The sequence below is a fragment of the Chiloscyllium plagiosum genome, unplaced genomic scaffold, assembly GCF_037043375.1.
Source record: "Chiloscyllium plagiosum isolate Xiang-an unplaced genomic scaffold, Cpla_swu_hap1 HiC_scaffold_27, whole genome shotgun sequence".
NCBI lineage: Eukaryota > Metazoa > Chordata > Chondrichthyes > Orectolobiformes > Hemiscylliidae > Chiloscyllium > Chiloscyllium plagiosum.
Genome location: NW_028270165.1, coordinates 4818316 through 4838807, shown reverse-complemented (window position 1 = coordinate 4838807; position 20492 = coordinate 4818316). Strand labels below are relative to the sequence as shown.

The 20492-nt window shown below is 47.9% G+C and overlaps 3 protein-coding genes across 4 annotated transcripts in view; 1 reads left to right on the top strand and 2 right to left on the bottom strand.

Moving 5' to 3' along the window:
- The window catches only part of LOC148142918 (uncharacterized), a 229520-nt gene that overhangs the window by 46884 nt on the left and 162144 nt on the right, over positions 1 to 20492 (bottom strand). The gene's annotated exons all lie outside the window — the stretch shown is intronic.
- Positions 765 to 6173, bottom strand: LOC148142922 (uncharacterized). Its single transcript, XM_087973898.1, has 2 exons — positions 6140 to 6173; positions 765 to 3500 (listed from the first exon to the last, which is right to left on the bottom strand). Exon 2 carries the CDS (start codon positions 3096 to 3098, stop codon positions 2106 to 2108), a length of 993 nt encoding a protein of 330 aa, XP_087830024.1. The 5' UTR covers positions 3099 to 3500; positions 6140 to 6173; the 3' UTR covers positions 765 to 2105.
- Positions 6071 to 18509, top strand: LOC148142921 (uncharacterized). The gene is made up of 3 exons (XM_087973903.1): positions 6071 to 6467; positions 6639 to 6861; positions 15955 to 18509. The coding sequence occupies exon 3, from the start codon at positions 16222 to 16224 to the stop codon at positions 17134 to 17136; it is 915 nt and encodes a 304-aa protein (XP_087830029.1). The 5' UTR covers positions 6071 to 6467; positions 6639 to 6861; positions 15955 to 16221; the 3' UTR covers positions 17137 to 18509.

Sequence of the window (20492 nt, the reverse complement as noted above, 5' to 3'; positions counted from 1 at the left end):
CCAAGGACAGTTTCACAACCCAACAATATCAAAGCCACACAAAGAGCAGGTCAGACAGAGAGGCACCAGCAAGGACTTGCTTCCAGAACAAGAAATGGAAGCACCTCACCACTTCAGAGGAGAAGTTAACACCTACCTGTGAAGAGGAATGGAACCATCGATAGTCAGGATGTTACACTGTGTGAAGGAACAGGACATTCATCCGATAACTGTTTTCCAATTAGCATCCTTGTAACTAGATTACTCCATTTCCAGAAACATTGTATATTCCCCATTTCTTAATCAGCCTTATTGTACAGCATTATTATAAAAACTGGTCTTATCCTCAGCTCTTAGAAGAGAAATTCTGATCTACCTGTACAGACTGTCAGTTCTGTGTCAGTCTAGTCAGTTTCTCTTTCAGTGACATTGCTTGTAATAAAGTGTTTGTCAATTTCACTTTGAACCGCGCTTTGTGATCTCTAACTTATTGGGCAAATTTCTCCGACATGCTATGACAGGGCGACCAGAACTGTACTCAGTACTCTGAAAGTGGTCATACCAACATGATGTTCCAACTCCTATACAAAACGCTGTGAACAATGAAGGCAAGTGTACTGAACGCCTCTTAACCACCCTGTCTACCAATGATGCAACTTTCATAGAACAATGTACCTGAAACCCACCATGTCTCTGTTCTACAACGCAACCAATGGCCCTATCCTTGTTTTAGCCCTTCCTTGTTTTAGCAAAATGCAACCCCTCGCTTTTATCCATACCTCTCTCATACACATGCTCTCTCTGAGACACTCACACCCTCTCACAGGCTTCTCCTCCATCACACTCACGCTTCAAGCATGCACACACGCAAACAGACACACGCGCTCTCATGCACACACACTCTCTCATGCACACACAGGTCTATGGGGTGAATTTGCATTTGCAGATATATTCAATTTTGATCAAAAAGCACACAATCTGCAGGCAGTTGATACATGTAATATTTATAAATTCCTACTTTGGAAATAGAACCAGTCTGATTCAAGATTGGGATACAGGCAGACTCAAACCTCACACTTTTCATTATTGTCTGAACTGAGATGAAACCTATTTATATAAAACCTTAAGTCATCTCGAGAATCTGACTTCAAAGACTTTCTGAGATTTACACATTAATGAACTAAAACTTGCAACCTATTCTAAAAGACAAAAGACTTCACAACAATCTAGGTTTGTTCAATATATTCGATCAGTTGCACGATACTGTGATCTTTTGCTATAAATTCTGTCTTATGATTCTGCTCCACAGCTTCCTGATGAAGGAGCAGCGCTCTGAAAGCTAGTGGTTCCAAATAAACCACTATAACCTGATGTGTGATTTTTTAACTTGATCCAACCCAGTCCATCTCTGGCTCCTCCACATCATTTCTCGTGAAGGCAGCCCACCCCTCCCGGTGCTGCCAGTAAACTTTACAATGTTAATGAAACGATGCAATACCTGTACTCCTTAAAAATTTACAATTTCTAATGATACTAGCTACTCATTCACTGCTCCATCTGATACACGACATTAGAAACTTAGTGCAGGAGGCTGGAAGAAATGAGCAGCTTTAAAACAAAAAACCATCTGGAGCTCAAAGCTTTCAATGAGAGTCTGAGCCCAGCAGTAAGTTCAGGTAATCTTTATCAAGACCCAACTTTGTTACAGCTTCAGATTCCCCCAGCAAAAAGGTGTAGAAAAAGTAGCTTATTTTTTTAAAAACAGCTCAAGGTCAAAGAGTACACAGTCTCCCCACCCCCCACTTTCTTTACTATTAGTCAGCACCAAGTTATCCCTTTGTAATTGGATCCTTGGTACAGCCTTAACCCGGAGGAAGTATTGCCTCACTCAGCAATTTCAACCCAGACCCTGTATCCAAGTGAGTTTCTCCCTGTTCATTTCTGCAGATGGGGGAGTCAACCACACTGCTCTAGGTCTGGAGTCACATTTAGGCCACCCGGGAAAAGGAAGCAGCTGGGACAACTGAGTGAATCCTTTCCTGCAAAGGCAGTTTCCTTTCCTAAAAAGGGCATGAGTGAATCAGATGGCGGATCTCACGCCCCCGCCCCCAAAAATGGTTTCAGCGTTAGATTCCGAACTCCAGACTTCTGACCGAATTCCAATTCCGCCATCTGCCACAACGGGATTCAAACCCAGGGGTCCAGTCGATAATGGGACTCTGCCATTGCTCCTTCAATCCCCCTGCCATGGCACGTGAACTCGCTGGTGCCTCTGCAGGTGGGAAGAGCGGGTGAATCCCTTCCCACACTGAGAGAGGTGAATGGCCACTCCCCACTGTGGACCCGCTGGTGGGCCAGCAGGGTGGAGGCCAGTGTGCAAAGCCCTTCCCACACTCAGGGCAGCTGAAGAGTCTCTCCCCAGTGTGGACCCGCTGGTGCTTCAGTCTGTCGGATGAATTGCTGAAGGCTTTCCCGCACTCGGGGCAGGTGAAGGGCCTCTCCCCGGTGTGGACCCGCCGGTGGGTCAGCAAGGTGGAGGCATGGGTAAAGCCCTTCCCGCGTTTGGGGCAGCTGAAGGGCTTCTCTCCAGTGTGGACCCGCTGGTGCTTCAGTCTGTCGGAGGAATTGCTGAAGGCCTTCCCGCACTCGGGGCAGCTGAAGGGCCTCTCCCCCGTGTGGACCCGCTGGTGCCTCAGCATGGCGGAGGAATTGCTAAATACCTTCCCACACTCAGGGCAGCTGAAGGGCCTCTCTCCCGTGTGGCCCCGCTGATGCCTCAGCAGGGCTGAGGAATTGCTGAAGGCCTTCCTGCACTTGGTGCAAAGGAACGGCCTCTCCCTGGTGTGGACCTGCCAGTGGGTCAGCAGACTGGAGGCCTGGGTAAAGCCCTTCCTGCATTTGGGGCAGCTGAAGGGCCTCTCCCCCATGTGGACTCGTTGGTGCTTCAGCAGGTCAGAGGAATTGCTGAAGGCCTTACCGCACTCTGTGCAGGGTAACGGCCTCTCCCCGGTGTGAGTGCGCCGATGAGTCTCCAGGGCAGACGGGAAATGGAAACTTTTCCCACAGTCACCACACTTACATGGTTTCTCTACGGAGCGGGATCGCTCAGGTTTTTCCATGGCCAAAACTACCCACAAAAATGTGTAGAGCCCCTCCCTGCCGTGAATTCCTCTTTCCAGGCTGTATAACTATTTCTGGCTCCACACTCAGTGCACTGCAACAGTACAGTCTCTCATCCAGTCCCACTGATTCTGAAAACATACAGAAACAGGAACCAAAAAGCTTTGCTCCTTCTCACAGAATCACAGTCGAAAATTGTTGCGTTCCCAATGGATTGAGTGACTGTCAGACATTGACATCAAAGTGAGGACTGCAGACACTGGACACTTAGTGTCGAAAAGTGCGGCGCTGGAAAAGCGCAGCAGGTCAGGCAGCATCCGAGGAGCAGGAGAGTCGATGTTTCAAGCATAAGCCCTTCATCTGTTGATTTTGAAACTTCCAAATTCAGATCTTCAAATAATCTGTAAAAAGAGATTACAAAAATCATCACTGTCAGTGCAGGGTAGAAATTCAGAACAAGCAACTCTACTTTCTGCAGAACGTTCTTTTCTTTTGTTACTCCACAAAATTGAAAGCATCATCCCACTCTCTCTCTTCTCTCCCCCTCTGTTCTCACTCTGTGCTAATTCCCCTGAATGATTCAGAATCTTCCAGGGGCAGAAAAGCAAAAATGTCAAAACTGACATCTCTCTGAATTTTGGATAACTCCACCTGAAAGTTAATATCTTTCCCAACATTGGAATACTGCTGAGACTGAACAGGTCCGATTTTGGGAAACAAATACTGTGTCAATTCAGGGTGAACCTGCAATGCAGCTTCTTGACGAACAATGAGACACGAAATGGTTAACATCCCCAGGAAGGGAGAGAAAAGGAGACATCAAGGTATTGACACCAACACCGACACCAGAGAGAAAGTTAACATGCCGATCAGGTATCCAGAAACAATCTAGGCCTGTTTGCCAGCACTTGGCCCATTTTCCTTTCACCCCTTCCTGTTCATATACCCATCCAGATACCTTTTAAATGTTGTGATTGCACCAGCCTCCACCATTTCCTCTGGCAGCTCATTCCTTACACACACCGCCTTCTGAATGAAAAAGTTGCCCCTTACTTCCCTTTTAAACCTTCCCTTCCCCACCCCACCTGCCCACCCTGAACCTATTACCCTTACATTCTGGAGTATCCCATCTCAAGGAAAAGACCTTGACTATTTACCCCATCCATGCCTCTCATGATTTTATCAACTTCAGCCTCCAGCGCGCAAGGGGAAACAGCCTCAGTCTGCTTGGCCTCTCCCTATCACTCAAACCCTCCAACCCTGGCAACATCCTTGTAAATCTTTTCTGAACCCTTTCAAGTTTCACAACATCCTTCTGATAGGAGGGAGACCAGAACTGTACACAACCTTCCAAAAGTGGCTATGGTTCTGCTGAACAATGGCAATTTAATTCCAAAATATTAATTTCTTCATGAGAAGGGAATAATTGGCAATGTAGCTGTAAGAGGCCTCTTGCGGAAGAGTGAAGAACTGAGTGAGTGAACTTTCCATTAAAATGGAGAGGAACAGAGGTGATTCTGTGACTGGGAACTTAAATCTAAAGCACGGAAATTACAATGGCAGAGGCACAAACTTGCCACAACAAATGAGGGAACATTATTGAAAGAAATGACAAACATTTAAAGAGCACCTGGAGGAACTGCAACAGTTGTCCATTCCTGTCTGAAAAAATAAAACACAGAAGGTGACACAGCCACGGCTAACAAGGGACATGATGGATAGGACTAGATCCAAAGGAGTGGCGCACAAATTGGCTAAAAATAAAGTAGCAGATCTGAAGACTGGGAGCAGTTCAGGTTTCAACAAAAGGATTGGTCAAAAGGGGAAAATGGGGAATGTGAAGAGGAAAAAAATTAGAGAAAACAATAACAATAAGAACAGGCAAAGTTCTCATGTGGAACAAAGAGATGGCAGACCAATTAACCACATATGTTGCTTCTATCATCACAAAGCACAGGTAACATTCCATGCTAGGGTTGAGGGATTTGAGCTATAGGGAGAAGTTAAACATATAGGCGGTTTTCCATGGAGAGTCGGACGCTGAGGGGTGACCTTATAAAGATTTATAAAATGATGAGGTGCACGGATAGAATAAATAGACAAAGTCTTCTCCCTGGGGTGGGGTAGTTGATAACTCTAGAACATAGGTTTAGGGTGAGAGGGGAAAGATTTAAAGGAGATGTAAGCGGCGACTTTTTCATGCAGAGAGTGGTAAGTGTATGGAATGAGCTGCTGGAGGAAGTGGAGGAGGCTAGTGCAATTGCAACATTTAAAAGGCATCTGGATGGGTATATGAATAGGAAAGGTTCGGAGGGATATGGGCTGGGTGCTGGCTCAAGTTATCCCTCCTCCTGCATTGAATTTCAAATCCATCTTCATCACGTATTTCCTCCACTCCTGGCGTTCTCTTTTCTCCTGTCTACAAACTGAAAACAACATCAACACATCAATGCTCTCCTGGTCACTGCGATCTTGGAAGTACCCAGTTTCTGTTCCAGCGCCACAAATGATCAGATTCATTCACCTCAAATTCACAGTCCGCCTTCGTGTCATTCTAGATCTCTCTCTCTCTCTCCCACTCCCTTTTCCTGTTTTAAGGCCACACAGACCAAGCTCAGGGCCAGGTCTCTCAGAGTGAAATGAGGAAATTCTACTTGAATGACACCAACTGTCACTTCTCTCCCGGAAATGACAGCTGATGGTGCCCTCACCAAGATGGCCGCCCGCGCTCCCCGCCCCAAGTCAACATGCGCCTTATCCTTACAAAGATGGCGCCCTGTTACCCGGGCAACACGAGAGCTCCTTCGGTGGTGAAGTGGGCCTGGGGAGATTTTATTCACGGCCTGAGGCCTCCCCCTAGGAGTTTATAAACTCCCCAGTCTCCCTCCTCCCGCGGTTCCCAATCCTACCCTGTCTCTGTCTCCTCTCCCCGGGGGCAGGAGCCAGGTCTTGGCGCTCGGGCCTGGCGACCTCCCCGGGATGTTCCTGAAACCTGGTCCTGTTCTGAAGGAGGATCCCCGGACCCGAAACACCTCCTCACATTCCTCCCGACACGAGCTGCCGGACCTGCTCAGCTTTTCCAGCGGCTCCTGTTCTTGTTCCTTCAGCCGCCGGCGCCATTTCTCTCCCGCACTCAGTAACTTTGCCTCGCCGCACGCATGCGCACTGCCAGGGGCCCATAGAGAGGTTTCTCGATCGCATGGGATCGTGGGAATTGAAGGCGCCATTAATGTCATGAAATCCAGTATCCCATATGCCTTCTGAACTGTCCTATTCACGTGTTAATGAAGATAATGAAGAAGGACTCATGCGCGAAACGTCGATTCTCCTGCTCCTTCGATGCTGCCTGACCTGCTGCACTTTTCCAGGTGTAAATTATTCATCGATTTTAGATTTATACATTGAGTGGAACACTACAGGTGTTTAACTCTAAACTCTAGTTCCAATTCAGTGTCAGTATAATCGCTTTTTATCTGCTCTAAAATAAGCACCGAATCAATGCACTCCATCTGACCCTTCTTAATGTTGATTTCCTTTAGTTTGCAGATTCCAACACTCTGTTTCAATAATTTATTAAAATCTACTTCTGGTACATGGGCGTCACTGGCTGGCCAGCATTTGGTTCTCCTTGAGAATGTGGTGGTGAGCTGTCTTCTTGAACCGTTGCAGTCCACATCCTGTACGGTGACCCACAACGTCTTGAGGGAAGGAATTCCAGGATTTGGACCAGTGACACGGAAGGAACATTTCCAAGTGAAGATGGTGAGTGGCTTGGAGGGGTACTTGCAAGAGGTTGTGTTCCCATGTATCTGTTTTCCTGGTCCTTCTAGATGGAAGTGGTTGTTAGTTTGAAAGGCAATTTGTAAGGTGCTTTGGTAAATTTTTGCAGTGCATCTTGTAGATACTACACACTACTGCTTCTGAACAGTGGATATGTACCAATCAAGCTGGCAACATTGACCTGGATGATATGAAGCGTTTCAAATACAGTTGAAGCTGCAACCCCATCCAAGCTAGTGGGGAGTATTCCATTACACTGCTGACTTGTGGCTTGTAGAATTGGAACAGGGTTTGGAGAGTCAGGAGGTGAGTTACTCACTATAGTATTTCTGGCCTCTGACCTGCTCTTGGAGCCACTGTGTATATATGGTTCATCTAGTTGAGTTTCTGTTCAATGGTTAACCCCAAGGATGTTGATCGTGGGGTATTTAGTGACAGTAACACTGTTGATATCACAGGTCAGTGGTCAAATTATCTCTTTTGGGGATGAGTCATTCTGTGACATTTGCATGGCATTCATGTCACTTGCCACTCATCAGCCCATTGGATATGGTTAAGATCTTGAAGCATTTCAAACTGAACTGCTTCAGTTTGTGAGGAGTTGTTTATAGTGCTGAACATCTGCAATTATTGCGACATCTCCACTTCTGAACTTCTGATGGAGGAAGGTCATTGATGAAGATGGTTTGGCCTATGAACTCCTGCAGAGTTGTCCTGAAGTCGAGATGACTGACCTCCACAAATCATAGCCATCTTTCCATGTGCTAGGTATGACTTAACAATTAAGACATATAAAACTAATTGAAGGAATAGGTATGAGACAACCCTCTTCAGGGTGTCTCCAGTGCAGGTTTTTCTGTTCTCGAAACAATCTGATAAATGTTGACATTCATCAACCTTTTGATCTTGGCAGTTTCCTTTCTCTCCAACATTTGTTTCATGTTAGCAAATTGAATTCTTCTGCATTTTTCAGGAAAATGTTTTACAGAAGGTAACATTCTTAATATCTGTGTAATATTCCGTGGGAAAACTGTCTATAGTCCACCAGTTGGAGAAAATGTCTCTGAAAAGGTTTGTCAAATGCCCTGCTTCCACAAGACCCAGTGTTCCCAAAGTTGAAGTACTTTTAACAGCCCCTTTATATTTTCCAGAATTCCCATGATAGGAGACATGTGCCACTTGTACCCACCACAAATCTCCTGAAACTGGGTGCGCTACAAAAGTCAAGCAGGAAGATTATCAGTAAAAAGGTCTGGTTTCAATCACAGAGTTATAGACATCTAGAGACACACTGCACGGAAACAGATCCTTTGGTTCAACTCATCCATGCTGACCAGATGTCCCAAGCTGACCCAGTCCCAAGTTCCAGCCTTTGGCCCATATCCCTCCCAGATGCCTTTTAAATATTGTAATTGTACCCATCTCCACCACTTCCCTGGCAGCTTGTTCCACATACACACCACCCTCTGCATAAAAAAAATTGTCCTTGAGGTCACTTATTCCTTTCTTGCTACCCACAGCACCTCTTCTCTGTTCCCCACCACCCTCAGCATCCCCTGTCCATCCACAGCGCCTCCTGTCCATTCCCACCTTGACACCCACAGTGCCCCATGTCCATTTCCCTCTCCCCACCCTCTGCCCACCCATCCATCCTCCCTCTCTCCCCTCACCCTCCACTCTCCATCTCTCTGTTCCCTGTCTATTCTCTCTCTCCACCAATTCTCTGCTGGCCATTCTTCCACTGCCCCCACCCTCTCCTTGCCACTCATTCTCTGTCTCCACCCACCCTCTGTCCCCGTCCATTCTCTGTCTCCCCTCACATTCTGCACCCCACACCATTCTATCTTCTGCCCCCCCCCCCAACACTCTACTCCCACATTCTCCCTCTCAGACCCTTCCTCCCCATTCTCTGGGTCCCCCACGCTCAGCCCCGCAGGCCTTTCTCTCCCCCCCAAGTCCTTCTCCTCTCCCTCACCCTCTGCTCCCCTGTCCATTCTCTCTCTCTCTGTTCTCCACAGCTCCACCCAGCCCCTGTCCATTCTCTCTCTATTCTCTCCAGCCTCCGTCCATTCTCTTTCTGTTCTTCCAAGCCCCACCCTAGAGCCCCCATCAATGAGAGGAAGGTGGCAGGGAGGAGGAGGAGCTAGAAAGATAGGGAGCTTATTTGAAATTGAGTTCCCCAATGTTGAGTCCTCCCAACTCTACGCAGCCCGGGCGGAAGATGGGATGTTGTTCCTCCAATTTGCAGTTTGATTCATTGTGGAAAGGGAAGAGGCCAAAGATAGTTATGTCAAAAAGGGAGTGGGAAGGGGAATTAAAATGGCTGGTGACCGGGAGGTCCGGTCAGCCTCTGCGGGCCCAGGTACGATGCTCGGTGAACTGTTCCCCAAGTCTCCCCGATGTAGAGAAGTTCACAATTGGCAAACACATGGCAAATGCAGTACCACAATGTAAAATTATAGCCTCTGCTGTGAAAAAAAAAAGCAGAAAGGAGGTGTATTGTTTAAATGGTGATGTATTGGGATGTGGAGCAAGTGAGGACTGCAGATGCTGGAGATCAGAGTCGAAAAGTGTGGCACTGGAAAAGCACAGCAGGTCAGGCAGTATCCAAGGAGTAGGAGAGCTGATGTTTTGGGCATGAGCCCTTCATCAGGAATGATGTGTGAATGTACAAAGGGGGCTCAGCGTCCTTCCACACCAGTCAGTACCAGTTGTCAGACAGATGCAGCAAGCAATCAGCAAGGCAAGTGGTATGTTAACAAGACGAATTGAATTCAGAAGTGGGGATTTCTTCCTGCAGTTAGGGGGTCATTGAATGTATTCAAGGCTGAGTTCATCTGATTTTTGAACAACAAAGAAGTGGATGTTTATGGGGGAAGGCAAGGAAATGGTTTTAGAACAGTTTCAGTCCAACTCGTCCATGCTGACTATGTTCTCAAACTAAATTAGTCCCAGCTGCCTGTGTTTGGCCCATATCCCTCCAAACATTTCCTATTCATGTACTTGTCCAAATTTCTTTGAAACGTTGTTACGTTTCCTGCATCCTTCCTCTGGACATTTATTCCACACACAAACCACGCTCTGTGTTTTTTTTAAAAACTGGTGCCCTTCATGTCTTTTTAAAATCTTTCTCCACTCACCGTCAAATTTTGCTCCCCAATCTTGAAACCACCCCAGAGAAAGAAGACCCGCCGTTCACTTCATCTATATCTTTCATGATTTTATAACCCTCTATATGGTCACCTCGCAACCTGCTGTGCTCCAGTGAAAAAGTCCCAGCCTATCCACTTAGATGTAGTTAGATTCATATCCAGTTATGATCTGTTCAATGCTGGTGCAGGCTCCAAAGACCAAATGGCCGACTTCTGTTCCCAGTTCTCTTACTGTGTCCAGGACAGCAAAAGACTATAAGACATAGGAGCAGAAAGTAGGCCATTCAGCCCATCAAGTCTGCTCATACCATTCAATTGTGACTCATAGGTTTCTTAGTCCCATTCTCTTGCTTTCTCTCCATAACCCTCGATCCCCTTGGTACTCAAGAACATATGTCTCAGTCTTAAATGTACTCAGTGACCTAGCCTCTGCAACCTTCTGGAGCAATGAATTCCATAGATTCACCACTATCTGGCTGAAGAGTTTTATGTTTATCTATGTTCTAAAAGGCCTTCTCTTTACTCTGAGGCTGTGCCCTCGGGTCAGAGTCTCTCCTACCAACAGAAACATCTTCCCAACGTCCACTGTGTTCAGGCCATTCAGTATTTTGTGTGTTTCAATTAGATCGCTCCTGATTGTGGGCCTGTTAGTCAGCATGAAGCAGACCCTTCAGGATGAGGTACAACAGGGATTAGGTTCGGCAAATGGAAAGAGAGTATGTGGGATGGAGATTTTCAGCTTCTCGGGAATAAGAGAGGAAAGAGAGTTCATTATAAATTAGAATTGTTCAGGTGGGCCAATGGGCCAAGGAGTGGCAGATGGAGTTTAATTTAGAGAAATGAGAGGTTGTGAAACTTTGGACATGGTTGGAGAAGATTTACAAGGCTCTTGCCATGCTTGTGACCTACAGTGAGAGGCTGAAGAGGCCAGGGATATTTTCCCTGGAGAATTGGAGGCTATGGGGGTGATCTTATAGATGTTTACGAGGGGCATGGATAGGGTAAATACCCAAGCACTTTTTCCCAGGGTAGGGGAGTCCAAAACTAGAGGGCATATGTTTGAGGTGAGAGGGGAATGATTTAAAAGGGACGTGACCGGCAAGGTTTTCATGCAGAGGATGGTGCATGTGTGTAACAAACTACCAGATAATGACAACATTTAAAAGGCATCTGGATAGGTACATGAATAGGAAGGATTTAGAGGGATATGGGCCAAATGCGACTCGGTTAATTTAGGATATTTGGTTGGCATGACAAGCTGGGCCGAAGGGTCTGTTTCCATGCTTTATAACTCTAATCAGCTTTGCTGAAAGCAGAAGAGTCAGAGCACTTTCAGAACAGCTTTCAAAGATGTTTTGCCCTTACTGAGAGCAATAGACAATAGGTGCAGGAGTAGGCCATTCTGCCCTTCGAGCCTGCACCAACATTCAATATAATCATGGCTGATCATCCTTAATCAGTATCCTGTTCCTGCCTTATCTCCATAACCCTTGATTCCACTATCCTTGAGAGCTCTATCCAACTCTTTCTTAAATGAATCCAGAGACTGGGCCTCCACTGCCCTCTGGGGCAGCGGATTCCACACAGCCACCATTCTCTGGGTGAAGAAGTTTCTCCTCATCTCTGTCCTAAATGGTCTCTCCCGTATTTTTAAGTTGTGTCCTCTGGTTCGGCACTCGCCCATCAGCGGAAACATGTTTCCTGCCTCCAGAGTGTCCAATCCTTTAATAATCTTATATGTCTCAATCAGATCCCCTCTCCGTCTTCTAAACTCAAGGGTATACAAGCCCAGTCGTTCCAGTCTCTCAGCGTAAGGTAGTCCCGCCATTCCAGGAATTGACCTCGTGAACCTACGCTGCACTCCCTCAATAGCCAGAATATCTTTCCTCAAATTTGGAGACCAGAACTGCACACAATACTCCAGGTGTGGTCTCACCAGGGCCCTGTTCAGCTGCAGAAGAACCTCTTTGCTTCTATCCTTAATCCCTCTTGTTATAAAGGCCAGCATGCTATTAGCCTTCTTCACTACCTGCTGTACCTGCATGCTTACCTTCATTGACTGGTGTACAAGAACACCCAGATCTCTTTGTACTGTCCCTTTACCTAAATTGATTCCATTTAGGTAGTAATATGCCTTCCTGTTCTTGCCACCAAAGTGGATAACCATACATTTATCCACATTAAACTGCATCTGCCATGCATTTGACCACTCACCTCACCTGTTCAGGTCACCCTGTAATCTCCTAACATCCCCCTCACATTTCATCCTGCCACCCAGCTTAGTATCATCAGCAAATTTGCTAATGTTATTACTAATACCATCTTCTATATCATTAATATATATTGTAAAAAGCTGCGGTCCCAGCACTGATCCCTGCGGTACCCCACTGGTCACTACCTGCCATTCCGAAATGGAACCGTTTATCACGACTCTTTGTTTCCTATCAGCCAAGCAACTTTCAATCCAAGTTAGTACTTTGCCCCCAATACCATGCGCCTTAATTTTGCTCACTAACCTCCTATGTGGGACTTTATCAAAAGCTTTTTGAAAGTCCAGGTACACTACATCTACTGGATCTCCCTCGTTCAACTTCAGAGTTACATCCTCAAAAAATTCCAGAAGGTTAGTCAAGCATGATTTCCCCTTCATAAATCCATGCTGACTCTGACCTATCCTGTTACTACTATCCAGATGTGTCATAATTTCATCCTTTATAATAGACTCCAGCATCTTTCCCATCACTGAGGTCAGACTAACTGGTCTATAATTTCCTGCTTTCTCTCTCCCACCTTTCTTAAAAAGTGGTAAAACATTAGCCACCCACCAATCCGCAGGAACTGATCCCGAATCTATCGAACTCTGGAAAATAATCATCAATGCATCCACGATTTCTCGAGCCACCTGCTTCAGAACCCTGGGATGTAGACCATCAGGCCCCGGGGACTTATCAACCTTCAGACCTAACAGTCTCTCCACCACCAAATTATGGCAAATATAAATTGCCTTAAGTTCAAGTCCTTCAGCCACTGTTACCTCAGGGAGACTGCTTGTGTCTTCCCCAGTGAACACAGATCTGAAGTACTAATTCAATTCTTCTGCCATTTTTTTGTTCCCCGTAATATATTTCCCTGTTTCTGTCTTCAAGGGTCCAATTTTAGTCTTAACTATTTTTTTGCCTTTCACATACCTAAAAAAGCTTTTACTATCCTCCTTTATGTTTTTGGCCAGTTTACCTTCGTACCTCATTTTCTCTCTGTGTATTTCCTTCTTAGTTATCCTCTGTTGTTCTTTAGAAGCTTCCCAGTCCTCCATTTTCCCACTTATCTTTGCTATGTTATACTTTTTCTCTTTTAACTTTGTATGTTTCTTAACTTCCCTCGTCAGCCATGGCCACCCATGCCTCCTCCTAGGATCTGTCTTCCTTTTTGGAAAGAACTGATCCTGCATCTTCTGCATTACACACAGAAATATCTGCCATTGTTCCTCCACTGTCATCCCTGCTAAGGTATTGAACTTTGGCCAGCTCCTCCCTCATAGCTCCATAGTTCCCTTTATTCAACAGAAATATTGTCACTTCCGATTGTACCCTCTCCTTCTCAAATTGCAGATTGAAGCTTATTGTATTATGGTCACTACTTCCCAATGGCTCCTTCACTTCGAGGTCCCTGATCAATTCTGGTTCATTGCACAGAACAAGTTACAGTGAAATCTTTAATTTGTGGGACAGCAACTGAGTGAATGAGTATATCCAGAATTTTAATGGAAAGTGGGAATTCATTGCACTGTGGGGATGAAGTGCTTTAAGGTTTACCGGCAGTAAGGACAGTGTGCTGAGTGGGGAGCTGAGTGAAAGGTTAGGTGGGTTCTTGTTTTAAACTGCTCATTTCTTTCAGCCTCCAGCATTGTATTTCCACTGCTGTACATCAGAAGGAGTGAATCAGTCACTGTTATTATTAAAAACCTTACGGTTTTCAATACCCCATTGTTTCCTGAGCCGTATTCACTGGAAACGATGAAGCAGACAGATAACACACATACGAGAGGGCAGGGTGGGACTTGTCTTTTGATTTGGTGGAAGGTGGGAGGTTCTGCGCGCTGTGATCCGGGGCAAACACGACTACAGTAAATCATTCAATCTCTACAGTGTGGAAGTAGGCCATTCAACCCCTCTGAAGAGCATGCCATCCCGACCCACGCCCACCAGCTCCCTGCCCTGTCTAGTAGTTCCTGCTGGGGGATGAGACTCGGCCATAAAATTAGGGGGAGTAGATTTAAGGTAGAGATGAGGAGGAGCTGTTTTTCCCGGAGAGTAGTTAATCTGTGAAGGGTGAGGGTGGATTGGCCATGCTAAATTGCCCCACATGGTCCAGGGATGTGCAGATTAGGGTGGATTCGCCATGTTAAATTACCCATAGTGCCCAGGTATGTGCAGGTGAGGTAAATATCGGGCAGGAGGGGAAGGGGAATGGATGTGGGTGGGTTACCCTTCGGAGGGTCGGTGTGGTCTCATTGGGCCGGGTGACCTGCTTCGACATTGTGCGGATTCTCTGAAGGGAAAGGATTTTTGCAAACTGTGCAGGGCAGTGCGGAGCCGCCGTTCGCCCCGCCCCTTCGTCTCGTCATGCCCCGTCTCGTAGGGCGTCGCTCGACACTTGTTCCTCCCACTGGCCCGGCCGCTCTCCGCGTCTGTACCCGCCTCTCGCTCCACCCAGTCGCCCCGCCCCTGACCCCGATCGTCGCTCCGCCCCCTCTCCGCTGCTCGCCCCTCCCCTTCCTGTCTCTCCCTCCGCCGCCTCGACCCATCGATGACGTCACAACGCGGAAGTGGCTCTTCTCGGTTCAGAGTAAAACCCTTTCGCTGGGCAACTCTTCAATCGAAGAGGGAGAAAATCTGTTCACTGGTAGCAACTGGAGTGAATCCAGGGAGGGAGCAGACTCTGCAAACTCAGGTATGTGTCTTAATTGCCCGGGTGAGGAGGGACAGAAGGATAGGTTGGGGCTGTTTTCCCCAGCCCGCGCCAGAATCTGAGGGGTAACCTTATAGACTTTTATAAAATCAGAAGGAGCATGGATAGGGTAAATAGACATGGTATTTTCCTTGGGGTGGGGGAGTCCAGAACTAGAGGGTGATTGGTTTAGGGTGAGGGCGGCGGGGGAGCGGGCGTGGAGATTTAAAAGAGACCTAAGGAGGCAACTATTTCACGAGGTTTGGGCGGGTGTGAATGTGTGTACGGAATGACCTGCCAGAGAAAGTAGTGGAGGCTGGTACAATTACTGCATTTAAAAGGCATTTGGACGGATGTATCAATACGGACGGTTAAGAGGGCCAGGGAACACGTGCTGGCAAATGTGACTAGATTAATTTAGGCTATCTGGTCAGCACAGAAGAGTTTGACTGAAGTGCCTGTGTCTGTTTCTGTGTGTATATCTCTAGGACTCTGGCTTTCCACTAACGTTTGCCACGTCTGTCTGTTCAGTTTCTCTCTCTGGTGTCGGTATTAATACCTTGGTGTCTCATTATGCTCCCCTTCCCGGGGACATTAACCATTTCTTGAGGTTGTTCCTCAAGATGATGCATTGCAGGTTCATCTTGAATTGGCACACTTTATTTTGCTTTCCAAATCAGACCTGCACACTCTCAGCATTATGCCAATGACGTGAAAGATATTAACTTTCAGGTGGAGTTTCAGAGAGATAAGTCTTGATGTTTTTGCTTTTCTGCTCCTGTAAGATCCTGAATCAGCACCTTCAGGAGAATTAGTTTAAGTGGAGTGAGAACAGAGGGGGGGGAGAGAGAATGGGATGGTGCTTTCAATTTTGTGGAATAATAAAAGAAAAGAATGTTCTCCAGAATGTAGAATTGCTTCTTCTGAATTTCTACCCTGCACTGACAGTGATGACTTTTATATTCTCTTTTTACAGCGTTTGAAGATCTGAAGACAGAAGTTTCAAAATCAACTGTAACGTCAACTCTCCTGCTCCTCGGATGCTACTTGATGTGCTGTGAATTTTCAAGTGCTGTGCTTTTTGACAGTGACTCTCCAGAGTCAGCAGTCCTCACTTTGGTGTCAATGTCTGACAGTATCAGTGGGACTGGATGAGAGACCTACTGTTGCAGTGCACTTAGTGTGGAGCGTGTAACAGCTATACCGCCTGTTAAGAGGAAATCACGGTGCGAAGGGGCTTTACATGCGTTTGTGTGCGGCTGAAGCTTCGGCCATGGAAAAACCTGAGGAATGCCGCCCTGTGGAGAAACCATGGAAGTGTGGTGACTGCGGGAAAGGCTTCTATGTCCCATCTGCCCTGGAAACTCATCGGCGCAGTCACACCAGAGAGAGGCCCTTCAGCTGCCCTGAATGTGGGAAGGGCTTTACCCAGGCCTCTGCCCTGCGGACTCACCAGCGGGTCCACACAGGGGAGAGGCCGTTCCCGTGTCCCGAGTGCGGGAAAGGCTTCAGCAATTCCTTCAACCTCCAGACACACAGGCGACTCCACACTGGTGAGAGGCCATTTTCTTGCTCCGAGTGCAAGAAGGCATTCAGACATTCCTCTGACCTGCTGACCCACTGGCGGGTCCACACGGGGGAAAGGCCCTACAGCTGCCCCGAGTGTGGGAAGGCCTTCAGCAATTCCTCCCACCTGCTGACTCACCAGCGAGTCCACACGGGGGAGAGGCCGTTCACCTGCCCCAAGTGCGGGAAGAGATTTAGTCAGGTGAGCAACTTGTGGAAGCACCAGCGTCTCCACACTGGGGAGAAGCCCTTCAGCTGCCCCGAGTGCAGGAAGGCCTTCAGCAGTTCCACCACTCTGCTGACCCACCGGCGGATCCATATGGGGGAGAGGCCATTCCCCTGCATAGAGTGCGGGAAGGCCTTCAGTAATTCCTCCATCCTGCTGAGACACCAGAAGGTTCACACAGGAGAGTGGCCCTTCAGCTGCCCTGAGTGCAGGAAGGGGTTCAGCAATTCCTCCAATCTCCAGGCCCACCAGCGGATCCACACTGGGGAGAAGCCCTTCGGCTGCACAGAGTGTGGGAAGGCCTTCATCCGCTCCTCCCACCTGCGGAGGCACCAACGAGTTCATGTGCCATCGCAGGATGATTGAAGGAGTAACAACCGAGTGCCATTAGGGACTGGACTATCAACCCAGTTCCTGGGACTCCTGAGTTTGAATCCAGCCGCAGCAGATCATGGAATTGGAATTCGGTCAGAAATCTGGATTTCAGAATCTGATGATGAAACCGTTTTTCGGGTGGGGTGAAATTGCTGAGTGAGGCAATACTTCCTCCAGGTTATGGCTGTACCAAGGATCCAATTACAAAGGACAACTTGGTGATCACCAACAGTAAAGAAAGTGAGGTAGGATAGGGGGTGTGAGAAGTATGCGCGCTTTGACTTTGAGCTGTTTAAAAAGCAGCTACTTTTTCTACACCTTTTTGCTGGGGGGATCTGAAGCTTTAACAAAGTTGGGTGGCAATAAAGATTACCTGAACTTACTGCGGGCTCAGACTCTCATTGAAAGCTTTGAGCTCCAAGAGGTTTTTTGTTTTAAAGCTGTTCATTTCTTTCAGCCTCCTGCACTAAGTTTTCAATGTTGTGTATCGGGTGGAGCGGTGAATGGGTAGCTGGTATCATTAGAAATTGTATTTTTTTCAGGAGTGCAGGTACTGTGTTGTTTCATTGGCATTGTAAAGTTTACTGGCAGCACTGGGAGGTATGGGCTGTGTTCACTAGAAACGATGTGGCAGTGCCAGTATTGGACTGGGGTGGATAAAGTTAAAAATCACACAAGACCAGGTTATAATCCAACAGGTTTATTCAGCTTTCGGAGTGCCGGTCCTTCCACAGCTGTGGAGCAGGATCATAAGACACAAATCTTATAGCAAAATTCATAGTGTCATGCAACTGATGCCTTTTAGAATGGGTTGCAGGTTTCGGTTCACTAATATGTAAATCCAAGAACAACATCTAAGTCATGCTCTTGAGATGACTTATGGTTTTATATATTTTTTAAAAAGTGACATTCAGCTCACACAATACATTAAAGTTGTGAGGTTCGAGTCTGTCAGTATCCCGATCTTGAATCAGACTAGTTCTGTTTTTAAAGTAGGAATATATAAAATATTACATGGATTGACTGCCTGTAGATTGTGCGCTTTGTGAGCAAAATTGAAAGTATCTGCAAATATAATTCTGCCAATACAAATTTACTCCATAGAGTTGTGTGTGTGTGCATGTGAGTTTGTGTGTGAGAATGCATGTAAGAGTGTGTGCATGCTTGGTAAAGTGAGTGTGATGGAGTATAAGTCTGTGAGTGTGTGAGCATGTTAGAGCTGAAAATGTGCTGCTGGAAAAGCGCAGCAGGTCAGGCAGCATCCAGGGAACAGGAGAATCGACGTTTCGGGCATAAGCCCTTCTTCAGGAATGAGGAAAGTTTGTCCAGCAGGCTAAGATAAAAGGTAGGGAGGAGGGACTTGGGGGAGGGGCGTCGGAAATGCGATAGGTGGAAAGAGGTCAAGGTGAGGGTGATAGGTTAGACTGGGGTGGGGGCGGAGAGGTCAGGAAGAAGATTACCGGTTAGGAAGGCGGTGCTGAGTTCGATGGATTTGACTGAGACAAGGTGGGGGGAGGGGAAATGAGGAAACTGGTGAAATCCGAGTTCATCCCTTGTGGTTGGAGGGTTCCTAGGCGGAAGATGAGGCGCTCTTCCTCCAACCGTCGTGTTGTTGTGGTCTGGCGATGGAGGAGTCCAAAGACCTGCATATCCTTGGTGGAGTGGAAGGGGGAGTTGAAGTGTTGAGCCACAGGGTGGTTGGGTTGGTTGGTCCGGGTGTCCCAGAAGTGTTCTCTGAAACGCTCCGCAAGTAGCCGGCCTGTCTCCCCAATATAGAGGAGGCCACATCGGGTGCAGAGGATGCAAAAGATGATGTGTGTGGAGGTGCAGGTGAATCTGTGGTGGATATGGAAGTTTCCTTTGGGGCCTTGGAGGGAGGTGTGGGGGAGGTGTGGGCACAAGTCTTGCACCTCCTGCGGTTGCAGGGGAAGGTGCCGGGAGTGGAGGTTGGGTTAGTGGGGGGTGTGGATCTGACGAGGGAGTGGTCTTTACGGAATGCTGATAGGGGAGGGGAGGGAAATATATTCTTGGTGGTGAGGTCCGTTTGGAGGTGGCGGAAATGACGGCGGATGATGCGCTGTACATGGAGATTGGTGAGGTGGTAGGTGAGGACCAGTGAGGTTCTGTCCTGGTGGCGGTTGGAGGGACGGGGCTCAAGGGCGGAGAAGCGGGAAGTGGAAGAGATGCGGTGGGGGGCATCGTCGACCACGTCGGGGGGGGAAATTGCGGTCCTTGAAGAAGGAGGCCATCTGGGTTGTACGTTTCTGGAACTGGCCCTCCTGGGAGCAGATGCGGCGGAGACGAAGGAATTGGGAGAATGGAATGATGTTTTACAGGGGGCAGGGTGGGAGGAGGTGTAGTCCAGGTAGCTGTGGGAGTCGGTCGGTTTGTAGTAGATGTCCATGTTGATTCGGTCGCCTGAGATAGAAATAGAAAGGTCGAGGAAGAGGAGGGAGGAATCTGAGACTGTCCAGGTGAATTTGAGGTCGGGGTGGAAGGTGTTGGTGAAATGGATGAACTGTTCAACCTCCTCGTGGGAGCATGAGGCGGCGCCGATACAGTCATCGATGTAGCGGAGGAAAAGGTGGGGGGTGGGGCCAGTGTAGTTGCGGAAGATGGACTGTTCCACATATCCTACGAAGAGGCAGGCATAGCTGGGGCCCATGCGGGTGCCCATGGCTACTCCTTTTGTTTGGAGGAAGTGGGAGGATTGGAAAGAGAAATTGTTCAGGGTGAGGTTCAGGTTCAGTCAGTCGAAGGAAGGTGTCAGTGGAAGGGTACTGGTTGGGACGGCGGGAAAGGAAGAAGCGGAGGGCTTTGAATCCTTCGTGAAGGGGGATGGAGGTGTACAGGGACTGGACGTCCATGGTGAAGATAAGGCGTTGGGGACCGGGGAAGCGAAAATCATGGAGGAGGTGGAGGGCATGGGTGGTGTCCCGAACGTAGGTGGGGAGTTCTTGGACTCAGGGGGACAGGACCGTGTCAAGGTTTGTGGAGAGGAGTTCGGTGGGGCAGGAGCAGGCGGAGACAATGGGTCGGCCGGGGCAGTCAGGTTTGTGGATTTTGGGCAGGAGGTCGAAGCGGGTGGTGCGGGGTTGTGGGACTATGAGGTTGGAGGCGGTGGATGAGAGATCCCCCGAGGTGGTGAGGTTATGGATGGTCTGGGAGATGATGGTTTAGTGGTGGGGGGTGGGATCATGGTCAAGGGGGCAGTAGGAGGAGGTATCTGCGAGCTGGCATTGGGGCTCAGCGGTGTAAAGGTCGGTGCACCAAACTACTACCGCGCCTCCCTTGTCTGCTGGTTTGATAGTGAGGTTGGGGTTGCAACGGAGGGAGTGGAGGACTGC

Bases quoted from the DNA above. Each gene is read 5' to 3' on its own strand.
- LOC148142922 (XM_087973898.1), bottom strand. From the start codon at position 3,098: ATGGAAAAACCTGAGCGATCCCGCTCCGTAGAGAAACCATGTAAGTGT.
- LOC148142921 (XM_087973903.1), top strand. From the start codon at position 16,222: ATGCGTTTGTGTGCGGCTGAAGCTTCGGCCATGGAAAAACCTGAGGAA.